Source organism: Lithobates pipiens, unplaced genomic scaffold, assembly GCF_037356315.1.
Source record: "Lithobates pipiens isolate NorthernLeopardFrog02 unplaced genomic scaffold, aLitPip1_a1.2 Scaffold_3, whole genome shotgun sequence".
NCBI classification, from domain to species: domain Eukaryota; kingdom Metazoa; phylum Chordata; class Amphibia; order Anura; family Ranidae; genus Lithobates; species Lithobates pipiens.
Window position 1 is genome coordinate 32,408,167 of NW_027507790.1, and position 12,887 is coordinate 32,421,053.

General features: G+C 41.8%; 1 protein-coding gene across 2 annotated transcripts in view; it reads left to right on the forward strand.

Moving 5' to 3' along the window:
- Positions 1-10,479, forward strand: part of LRRC74B (leucine rich repeat containing 74B) — a 69,894-nt gene extending 59,415 nt beyond the window's left edge. The window contains exons 12-14 of one of the 2 annotated variants that reach the window (XM_077461420.1): positions 5,455-5,540; positions 8,041-8,191; positions 10,410-10,479. In XM_077461420.1, the coding sequence (XP_077317546.1) occupies positions 5,455-5,540; positions 8,041-8,167 (213 nt within the window). In that variant the 3' untranslated portion in view covers positions 8,168-8,191; positions 10,410-10,479. The remainder of the gene's footprint in view (positions 1-5,454; positions 5,541-8,040; positions 8,192-10,409) is intronic. The other variant, XM_077461421.1, reaches the window with a different exon arrangement.
- Positions 10,480-12,887: the final 2,408 nt, after the last annotated feature.

Consider the following 12,887-nt stretch of genomic DNA (forward strand, 5'->3'; position numbering starts at 1 on the left):
TTATCTGGTTATCCACAAGGATAAGGTGGTGTTGTGTCCGCAACCATCTTTTATGCCGAAAGTGGTCTCGGCTTTTCATATCAATGAGGACATTGTTTTACTCTCTCTGTGTCCTAAGCCCAAGCACCCTAAGGAAGTGGCCCTTCACGCTCTGGACATGGTTCGGGCTCTAAAAGTGTATTTGTCTGCCACTGCTTCCTTTCGGAAGTCAGACTCACTGTTTGTTTCGGTGGCTGGTCCAAAGAAGGACATGGCGATCTCGTCGTCCACCATTTCCAGGTGGATCAGACAGATTGCAGTGCAAGCCTACACCTTAAAGGGACAGGTGCCCCCTTTTCCGGTCACGGCCCACTCCACAAGGGCAATCGGAACATATTGGGCCTTCCTACACCAAGCGTCTGTCGCTCAAGTGTGTAAAGCGGTGACCTGGTCATCTGTCCACACGTTTACCAAGTTCTATAAGGTAGACGTCAGTGCATCGGCTGATGCATGTTTTGGCCGCAAAGTTTTGCAGGCGGCCGTATAGTTGCAGTTGAATATGCAATATATTTTATTTTTTCCTGTTTTTTTCGGTAAAAACACAGTACCTTTCAGTTTATGCACTGTTGCATTAAATACCGCAGGTTTTGGTGCGGTTAAGGGGGTTCCTCCTGTTGAGGTGTACCCTGGTTTTTGTGGTGTTTTTTTCCACGCACTGTTGTTTTTTGTGGGTAGAGTTTTCACTAGTTCCCACTTGCCATGGTGGTTGAATATTTATGCTGGTTTTCCCACCTCTCGTTTGGCACTGCTTGGTGACATCCCAATGGCTAAAAGTCGGTGAACGTAAAAGAAAATATGATTTTTTGTACTCACCGTAAAATCCTTTTCTCTGTAATACCGACACAGCACCCGCCCCTCCTTTTTCTCTTTACGTTATACTGCTTGTTGACGTACTGATGACTGCATGGCAGGCTGGAGGGTTGTTACCCAAGGGACCGCCCCCTGGGCAGAACTGGAAAGTTCTGAGTGTTACATAACAAGTAATGCCTAGTATTCTCCTAGAGGTGGGCATAACAACCCAATGGCTAAGAGAGGAGCTGTGTCGGTCGGTGAATTACAGAGAAAATTATTTCCTATTTCACTTAACTTCAGCTGTCACATACTTTGGTACAATCAAAGCTGAACTCTGGACACAAAACCATTCATTTAAATACATATTCCCCAGGAGCCCCAAAATAAATAGATCTACTTTGTGTGCACCAAATGACTCTAAAAACCCAGTTATTACCTTGTAAAGTTAACAGTGACATCACCACTGTGCTTTACATAGCTTGTTAAGAGAGTTGTGGAAGAGACCCAAGAGACCCACCCACTAGACTTTTCCTGCAGAGAACTACAGGAGAGGGTGGGTACAAGACCAGTCATCCTGCACATGGAGAGAGCAGCAGTGAATGGTGTGATACGATAAGTTCACATCTATGTTAAAAATATGCACATATTTTTACAGAAAAAATGTGCATTTATTATTTTTTTTGTATCAGGAGCCTGAAAAGCACTGCACCCATGATCAGTAGATGCATACCTCCCAACTGTCCCTGATTTTGAGGGACTGTCCCTGATATGGAGCAATGTCCCTCTGTCCCTCATTCCTCCTCATCTGTCCCTCATTTAGCTCTGAGCTATATAGTTGTATAAAAAATGCACTTTTTATCTTTCAAAAAGTGTTTTCCAGTGAGAAACCTTCCATCCAATTTCTAAATTGCTGCATTTGTACATTTTAAAATTGATGGATTTAATTAACCTTTTTTTGGGGGTTAATTCTCCTTTAATGGGGTGTGGCATGGGGCTTATCCTATGCCTACATACATTTGCTAGTAGGTGTCCCTCATTCCCATCTCAAAATGTTGGGAGGTATGGTAGATGACATATGCAATGTGGGCTTCTGCAAATATGTCCTCTGGCTTTCAGCCCATACCTGTCTGGACTAAGAGGATGCTCATCAGCGCCCCCACAGCCCATTGAAATTACAAGTCTGTCTGCTGCAGTGGCAGACGGTACTTATAGTTTATTTATTCACAGGAAACTGTGAATGAATGACACGGCTGTGTGATGTAAACTGTAGGGCAAACTCAATAAACTACCCAAATTGTTGTTAAAATATAAAAGACGAGGTTGCAATGAGTAAATAGATACCCAACATGTGATGATTTTTAAGTGACAGGTTCTCATAATGACACATGCAGGGTCTAAAAGACCCTGCCTGTCTCCCCTGTGCTTCACTATATGTATTATAAGTTTAAAGTATTCTCGCGCCAAACTAAACAACCTAAAACAGACTAGAGACTATGGTTGCAGCAAAACACTGGCAGGGGTGCTAACCCTCCCCTAAATGTGTATAGTACTAGATTAATAAGTGGTGTTGCGCTCCAAATAGATAATCAATAAATAGATATATGAATAAATAAACTGAATAAATTACCTTAGTGCCAATAAATGAATATATAAATATATAAATAAATTACATACAATAACTAAGTGCCAGTGAATGCATAAGTGCTCAAAACTCAGTGTAGTATATATATATACACTCACAATTAATTAAATCAAGATGTGCACCTTCTAGGTGCTAGCGATATCCAATCAAGTGCAATGTGAATAATTAGTAATCCAAGCATAGGATCATAAAATAAAGTGCAGAAAATGTGCAAAATGAATAAATAAATAATTGCAATGCAATAAAAAGTCCAATGTGTCTTAATCCATAAGGTGCATGGAGTGTAAATAAATAAATAATCAAAGTCCAAAGAAACATCCAATGTGTCTCAAAACTACAGCATCAGAAACAACTGTATTCAATCGTACAGTCTGTGAATCCATACAGTGCCATAAAATAAACAGGCTACGTGAACAGAGAACTGATTCCACCGGTGCTCTTGTGAATCCTCAGTAGTAAGGTGTTCACACACTAGGTGCAATGGCTACCTTACCTCACTGCTGTAAGGTAAACAGCATTCCAACAAATATAGTGTTGCTATCAGCTGGTACAGATACTGTAGGTAGTTCCCTCTAGGTGCTCAGCCGTAAACCATAGGCAATATTCATAGAAGAAAAAAGGGGGAGGCTCCAATGTTGAAGTAAGTAGCAAAAATTTATATTTTATTTAAAAAAGGACATAGTCCTGGGTACTCATATTTAATCACATAAAGGCACACAATATACAACAAACGAGCACCGCGCTCGTATTTCGGACGTCACTTCCGGTGTCCTCTCTCTCCTATAGTGTTCCTGTATTCCTCAATATACATGGCACTTAGTTATTGTATGTAATTTATTTATTTATTTATTTATTCATTTATTGGCACTAAGGTAATTTATTCAGTTTATTTATTCATATATCTATTTATTGATTATCTATTTGGAGCGCATCACTAAATGTATTGTAATGCAGATCGCATTGCAATATATCCCTTCCCGGCTATGCTAGCCAGGGCAAGTGACAGGGTGACCCAGAAATTACGTCATACATATTGCTTTCCAGGTCACAGCAAGAAGGGGAGGAGAGTGGACGTGTGTCTGCTATTCTCCCTCCCTTCCACCCGCTGGCACCTGCCATGTCAATCCTGGGCCTGCAGATGGAGCTCTGAATACATGATGGTTCTATTAGGGCTAGTTTACACTTGCTTCAAACATGGCTTTGGACAGGGTTTGGTAACCACTTCCCACCCGGCCAATGCACATATACGGCCGGGTGGGAGCCATCTACTCCTGATAGGACGTTCAGGAACGTCCATCAGGAGGAGCGGGATCGCGCGCGCGCGTGCCCGCGCAGCGGCGCGATCCCGATGCGCCCGTGTCACCGGGACACGGCGCATCTCAGATCGGCAGGAGGGCTCTGTGATTGGCCCTCCTGATCACATGACGGCCGTGTCCAATCACGGCCGTCATGTGATGTAAACAAACAGCCGGTTGCTAGGCAATCGGCTCCTCCTCTCCTCACACAGAAGTCATCGCTGAGGAGAGGAGAGCAGATTGCTGCAGCCGGCTGATGATCAGTGAGTATGAGCTGTTTTTTACAGCTTTTTACTCACTGATCTTCAGTCCAGTGTAAACACACAACACACCACACAGTGTAAACACAGTCCCCACATATGTCCCCATAACACACATGTCCCCAAAACATACATGTCCCCAAAAAATAAAAACATGTCCCCCACATATGTCCCACTAAAATCACATGTCCCAATGATTATGTGCACACATATGTACGTGATCACCTGCACACATATGTACATGATCATTTGCGTACATATGTCCGTGATCACACAAACCAATTATTATACACTTAACGGATTTTTTTTTACCAAAAACATGTAGCAGAATACATTTTGGCTTAAATTTATGACAAAATTTGATTTTATTGGATTTCTTTTAAAATAGAAAAAAGAAAATATTGTTTTTTTTCCAAATTTCCGCTTTTTTGCGCTTATATCGCAAAAAATAAAAAACGGAGTCGTGAATAAATACCACCAAAATAAAGCTCTATTTGTGCGAACAAAATGATAAAAATTTAATTTGGGTACAGTGTAGCATGACTGCGCAATTGTCACTGAAAGCGCTAAAGCGATGAAAGCTGAAAATTGGGCTGGGAAGGAAGGGGGCGAAAGTGTCCTGTATTGTAGTGGTTAAAGCTCTCTGAATGCCAGTCAAAGCTCTGGTCACTAAATAAAATGGTTAGCTTAAAGTCCTGTTTACACCTTGCGTTTGCTTTGATTCGGCTTCGGTTCAAAAATGTATACCCCATGTTGCTTTAGTGGTGCTTCAAATCGTCTTCAAAGCCTCCATAGAAGTCTATGACAAAGCTCGCTTGAAGCACTTGCAGTTTTGAGAGGCTTTAATTCAACTTTAACTTTGCTTTGTTTTGGAGAAATTGCAGGTATGAGATATCCACACACAGACACACACAGTGCACCTGCTAAGCTTCAACAAAGCGTCAATAGAGCATCACTAAAGCTTCATCGAAGCATCAAAAACACATCATAAAAGCATGTTGAGGTGGTAGGCTCTTTAATGTGTGTTGAAGTCGAAGCAAGTGTAAATGAGCCCTTAGTGAGTCAAGGCACCTCTGTAGACAGTAATTCATACACATTTATTTTCAGTAAAATTTTCTGTATCGTTATTAAGAAACGTCATGTAATTTGACACATCTCCAGATACAATTTTCTGAATATAACAACTTTCCAGACATAGTGAGCAGCAATACTTTCACACTACAGAAGATGGCAGCAAACATTTCTATGTCTAGTGACCATGCTGTGTTTATCTACTGAGAATTTTATATGTTCATGCTTCAAAAACTACTGATTACTTTTTAAACAGTCATCATTTCCGTTATCTATTTAATTTTATAATAAGCACTATATTATTATATTTATGTGTTTGTATGTTCAGCTTTTGATTTTGCATTTTTAACTGTAGGTTGGCGGAATTAGAATGCCAGAAGAAGAAATACAACAACTAATAGACTTTCTGGACAAGGACAAAACAGGCTTTGTTGATTTCAGGTAACATTACTAGCCGACAATTAAAAATCACAAGCAGCCATTTTTCAAATGGACTAAACAGTGAATAAATGAAAAGTAAAAAGTTTGTAGCTGGGTCACATGTTGGCTTGAACTGTGACCTTTACCTACTTGCACCAAATAAGGCTCAGCATCTCCAGAGAGCAATGAGGTCACCTCCTGGTGTCTCACTTCTACTTAAAAAAAAATTAAAGTATATCCTATAACAGGGGTAGGCCAGTGTGCCGAATTTTTTTTTCATAGAAATTGAGAGTGACGATTTTGTAACAAAAAAAACATCGTCACACTCTCAGTCACAAAAAGGATTTTTATAAAATAAATGCTGTAAACGACTTTAGTAGTGAGTAATTAACATCCTGCACTCGCGCCTCAGATCAGTCCCAATTCATGCACCTTCACACCTCAGATCACTGTGCCCCCTGCTCATCTGCCCCACCACTGTACTACCCTGCACATCTGCCCCATCACTGTAACCCCCTGTACATCTGCCCCACCACTGTACCACTCTGCTCATCTACCCCACCAATGTACCCCCTTTCTCATCTGCCCCACCACTGTAACCCCCTGCACATCTGCCCCAATGTTCCCCCTTTCTCATCTGCCCCACCACGGTACCTCCATGCACGTCTGCTCCACCACTGAACCATCTTCTCATCTGTCCTAACACTGAACTTATATGATCATCTGCCCCACCACTGTAACCCCCTTTCTCATCTGCCCCATGACTGTACCTCCTGCACATCTGTCCCACCTCTGTTCTCCCCGCTCTTCTGCCCCAACACTGTAATGTCCTGCTTATGTGTTACACCGATGTACCTTCTTACCTCTCACACCCCTCTGCACATCTGCCCCACCTCCGTACCCCCTGCTCCTCTGCCCCACTGCTGTAACCCCCTGCTCATCTATCCCACCAATGTACCTCCTTTCTCCTCTGCCCCAACACTGAACCCCCACTGCTCATCTTTCCCACCACTGTAACCCTCTTCTCATCTGGCCCAACACTGAACCCCCCCTGCTCATCTGTCCCATCAATGTACCCCCTTTTCTTATTTGCCCCACCACTGTACCTCGCTGCACGTCTGCTCCACTGCCATATCCCCATGCTCTTCTGTCTCACTACTGAATCACCTTCTCATCTGTCCTAACACTGAACCCATCTGCTCATCTGTCCCACCACTGTAACCCGATTTCTCATCTGCCCCACCAGTGTACCTCCTGCCCATCTGTTTTACCTCTGTACCCCCTGCTCTCCTGCCCCACCACTGTGCCCCCTGCTCTCCTGCCCCACCACTGTAACCCCCTGCTCATCTACCCCACCAGTACACCTCCTATTACTTCTGCCCCACTGCTCTACCCCCCTGCTCATCTGGCCCATCACTGTACCCCCCTGCTCATCTGGCCCATCACTGTACCCCCCTGCTCATCTGGCCCATCACTGTACCCCCCTGCTCATCTGGCCCATCACTGTACCCCCCTGCTCATCTGGCCCATCACTGTACCCCCCTGCTCTTCTGGCCCATCACTGTATCCCTCTGCTCATCTGGCCCAACACTGAACCCCCTGCTCTTCTGTCAAACTGCTGAACCCCCTTCTCATCTCTTCCACCACTGTACTTCCCTGCAGATCTGCCCCACCGCTGTACCCTCCTACTCTTCTGTCCCACCTCTGAACCCCTCCTGCTCATTTTCCCCACCGCTGTATCCTCTTCTCATCTATGATATGCGTGATATGCAGAGTGGTGAAAGGAAGCAGAGATGAGACAAATCTACCTGTCCTGGCACACTCATCCTGCTGATCCACTTCTCGTATCCAGCTCATGTGGTTGTATGTGATGTATGTGATGTCACATGCAAGCATCTGGAATGGATGCACAATGATGAGCTCAGGTCAGGGGTATTTTCTGAAAGCAGTGGCCCTGTGTGCAGGATCATAAGTTGGGCCCCCACCGCTGAGAAAATTCCACAAACTGTCACCTGATTGTGGTTTTCTCAATCACTGAAATTCTTTCTTTGTGAGATTGGTAGTGGCAACTAAGCAAGTCATCTTCCTCCAGATGGCGGGCGGGGCTAGCAAGACTGTATTTGGCTTTAGACAGTCCTCCTGTGTTTTAATGCAGTGCAGACAGATGGTTACCAAGACCCATCTCCGGCAACAATCCATGTGCTCCTGGCCTATCTACATTTGGAATTTGGTAAGCTCTTCTTACACCTCTAGATGCTGTGCTCATAATTTTAGAAAATACATGATAAAAATGCATGTAAACGCATGCAAGCACTCAATGAAAACCATAATAAAAAAAAACGAAATCTGAAAATGGAAGTTCATAGGTATGAAGCCAACTTCAATGAAAACCACTGTCAAAATGGTTACTAGATTAAAGTAGCTGTAAAGTCCCGATCTGTACGTTGTAGAATTCCTCTTGTTATATCACTCTGTGCTTTTATTTTACAAAAGTGATGTGGCGCAATACCTTATTTTACAGTGCCGCTGTGCAGTCAATTGACGTCCCGGGCTCTTCTGCCTCACTCCGAGGACTACAGATGGAGGGGCTGAGGTTCCCTCTGACATCAGCCAGGAGAAGAGGAGGAAATCGGCGGGCAGTCATGTGATCACTCAGCAGCACTCTTCAATAAGTTATTGCGCTGCTTAATTTTTATAAAACAAAGGCACTGAGCGATATAACAGAGGGGATTATACTAGTTAGAGATAGTTATTTTACATAATATAGCAGCAGAAGGGGAGGGGCAGGGAGGAGATGGCTCACATTCACAAGCTGACAGTCAGGGAGGAGTGGGGAGAGAGGACAGAGCAGAGACGGTGGGCTGACAGAGGCACGTAAACTGACCACGGTATCAGGGGCTCAGCAGCTATGATAAACGTGGTCAGTTTACGGGGGGGGGGGCAGCACCAGGCAAGGTCAGCCAGGTATTTTAACCTTCCTGGCGGTATGATTATGTTGGATTTTAGGTGCTGAAAGTGATACAGTGTTTTGCATGGAAATTTGGCGTTTTATATTGTAGGCCTGCAATTCTTAGGAATAATCTGTCCAAAACCAGTGTCTAGTAGACATCCTGGGTATGATAACATTTTAAAAACAAAATCATAAATTAAAATATAATAAATAACTATAAATAATTATACCAAATAATAATATAAATGATTCTATAATGTAATCAAATCAGAAACTCAGAAATGTGCTCAGTTGTAGAATTGTCACTGTCATTACTTTTCAGTATTTGATGACGGATCTCCCCACAAATCACTATCGCTCAATTCTGCGAGTGATTCTAATTTATTATCACTGTTTTATAGCTGGTCTGAAACCACTTTTGATGTAAAGGGACAGTTTTGGTTGCTATGGACAATCTCCAGTTTCCAGGCAGGAAGAACAGTTTTTATATTATAAAACTGCATGCAGGACACTGGGCAGACCACTAGGGACAAAGGGGATGTGAAATAATTACATACAGCAATGTAATCTGTAAGATTACATTATACTGTATGTAATGTGTGTGTTTTACTTTTTGAATTTGGCGCCGTTCTCTGTCCACGTGCGTTGCAACACTCGTAGAGAACGGAGCCCAGCGATGTGATCGATCGAGCAGAGGATGAGCCGCTCACACAGCGGGGAGACATCGCTGGATCCAGGGCATAAGGTAAGCATACTCATCCTGGATCCTAAGATGCGATCCCGAGTCTGGCTCAGGGTTACCGCTAATGGTTCTGAATTTTCACCCCGAGCTAGAGGAATACCGCCAGGGGGGTTAAATGATACAAAGGGACAAATTACACAGCACAAGCACTGTGCTGTTTTTCATGATTTAAAGGAACAGGATCATATATTTTTTTCAGGGTTACAACCACTTTAAGAATTCTAAATGACTGAAGTAATATGCAGAAATCAACTTATCTTGCAAATGTTTACTGTGGCTCCTCCCACCATTGTAACCTTCCTATCGGTCCTTAAAGAGGAACTGCAGTCTGCTCACATAATTTGTAATAAAAACATATTTGCCATTCTGAATCTTCCCTCCAACCACTTTACATATTATTTTTTATATATACTGTGATTCTGTACTTCTGTTTCGGCAAATATTTTGCAGAAACCTCCCTGGCTGCAACCATTTAACTGTGGGCAGCTGAAGCTGCTGGCTGTTCACTTCCTGGATTTACAAAGAAACACAGAGGCACGCCTCCAGCTCTGCAGCCCTGCAGCCCTGTAGCTCTCATTGGCCTTCTTATGACTCTTCCCCCCTCCTTTCCTGGCAAACTCTCAAGAGAGAGCTGTGCATGATGTCATAAGCCTAGGCTTCTTACCAGACAAGAAACAGGAAGTTTACTGTATAAGGTATTAACTGACAGAAAAAAAAAATTTACTATCCAAAGTTAAAACAACAAGGGCAGAAGATTTAATAGATGGAAAGTTGACTGAAGTTCCCCTGTAATAGGGTAGGCTGCTGTCGTGCCCAGTAGGGAGGCTGGGTGAAGGTGATTGTAGGTGGGGCAAGATCCATTTTCACTGGAAAAGTTGAGAATTCATTGCTCATGATTTTTTTTTATTTGTTTTATCATATTTGAATTTCCAAAGTTTTAAGCACATTTACTTTTTTTTTTTTAAATTGCCACAACTATACTTTTTCCCACAACTTTGTAAATTAATAAAATATGTTTGAGAAATAAAAAGGTTCTATTTAGCAAAAATAAACTATATTTATAGTATAATGGTATGCTATGTGATTTATCTCTCCGTCGAATACTTTTATAAAATGACTTCTAGTATCATGTTATGTTATATTGTATAATTTATTATTGTAACGCAACTGATTCCCTCTTTTTTCTTTTGGTTTGCAGTGCATTTCAGAAAGCCCTGTCTTCTTGATCTGGAAATACACAGACATTAAATATTCATTCTGACAAGTCACCTCCTGTTGCAATGTGTATATTTAAAAAATATTATGTTGTCACTGTGGATTTTACTAATTCAGTTGCTTATGTAGCAACTGTAGAACAGAACAGTAAATAATATATAGACCTAATGTTAATTATTTTGTGGGGAAATCGCTTCTTCCCATCTTCCCTATAAAATAAATGTAAATTAATGTGCATTCTGGAACTAGCACATATTTTTAAACTGCTGTATGATGTTCACCCTAGCTATAAAAAAACGAGCTATAGTTCTGGAAGATAATAGCATCTACATCAAGCTCTGCTTTCATGTACAACAAATCACAGATATTGAGTTGTAGCGTCGTAGTTGCCGCTAGTAACAAACAATCCACCAATTCACCCTGCTGCCAGACTTCATACATCACTTTCAGAGACAATGAACAGTGTTTTGCTGGTTTTGTTTTTGTTGTTTTATTGGGGGGTACAACTTGGTAGGGGTATGGGATGCCCATAGGATCTATTATTGCCTTCATATTACAGATTTAAGCACAACAGCACAAAGTTAGAGCCAGAAGAATGGATGTGCATTTAAACTGAGTATGAATTTCCTCCTGCATCTCCATGCAGACTGTTGCTCATCCCCCTGCATAAACTCTGCAGACTATTCCTCTAATAATTCCCCATCCATCACCTTGTGAAGGATGAAGACACCACTTTTGACTGTGTAAAAATGATGGTCTTAGAACTCCTTCTCCTGCACAAACTTGTTCCCTTCTGCACAAACTTAATGTTACTGAGTTAAAGTATGTCACATCTTTTTCCTTTGATAGATAAGGACTCACTCTGAATAAGCCCCTCATCTGGCTCTGTTTGCTCACTGCTACTAGGCCTGAGGCATGCAGAACCTCTCCTGAAGGCCTAGTGGTTTAAAAGCATTACTTCAGATGGTGGACTACTGCTCCCAGCCAGTCCAACTTGCAAATCCTGTGCCCTCAAGCCACATCGACTTGACACGAATCCCCCACAGTCACTTCTCTGATCCAGGACTCCCCATCATTCACCGTGTGTATGATGGAGACTCTGCTAATGACCGTGTAGAAGCAGAGTTCCCTCACAGACTTCCTGGCACCTCCAGCCCTCCATTGTGGTAACACTCACCAACCTTCCACTGCCCTGAGTCCTTGATGAGGAACTTGACCGGACCATGTATTCCGACAGCTTCACCTGCCCCTCTGCTCCAGGAGTTCTCTACCACCGACCGCGTGGTGGCAAAGACATTGCCAATGACCGTGTAGAGTCAAAGTTCCCCCACAGCTCTCCCCTCTAACCCTTACTAACACCTACCTATTGGTAGAGGGTGCTACAGACTTAAAAGAATACTTGGCAGGTCTTGGAAAAGTGCAATCCATTGTGAATAATGTACAGTAGCTTGTGATTAGCTGTCCTCAACATCAGAGGGGGGATATATTATCTTATAAAGCTATGGCAAAACACTGGAGAATATTGTGGTCATGTACAATTATAAACTGGCAATTATTGTATTTGCAAAGACTAACTTTGTCCAAAATGGATAGATTTGTATTTCTGCTGGCAATCTAAATCATAGGCTTCTTTTTAAATGAGCCTTTCCAGGCCTAGGGACCAATAAAAGGATGTTTTTATCTACAAACATAATGGTAATTAATTTTTGTGTACCTACAAAGTCCTGTAATTTGGTCTTTTGTATTTTTTATTTGTGATTCATTTGTTGCACCACCTCTACCCTTGGTAACATCCTAAGCATTGATTTTTATTAATCTCCTAATACTAACATAAAGGTATATTTTAGCAAACCATGCTACTTTTATAAATTAGAATAATTATCACAGATGAAAAAGAAATGGATCTATGTATTAGAAACATTGGAAAGTTTTAATGCAAACATACAGTAGATGTAATAATAAAAATGTGTAATTGGTAATGTGTCAGTACTTAGTTTTGCTTCCCCAATTTTGATTTAAGAGTTGCACCATTGCTACCCCTAGAAACACCCTAGGCATTTAGCATAGGGACATATTAAAGCTAAAAACTCTGTTTGGGCTCAACCGACCCCAATGACATACAGGGGATGGGGAAAAGAGAAAAGGAAATACACAGCCCAGTGTGCAATTGTAAAAAGTCAAAATGTATTATATCAAAAACACATAAATGGAATAGTCAATGATAAAAACAGAATCGTTCGAAACGTGTCAATCATACTGTGATAAAATCTCAATGTCCACCATTCTTGCCCCTATATTGCCCATATATATATATATATATATATATATATATATATATATATATATATATATATATATATATATATATATATAGCAAGGAATGTGAAAGTACAATATATTAAATCCTGAGCAGCAATTGAAATATAGAAATTGGATGCATGTGAATAGGATGTGGAGCTAA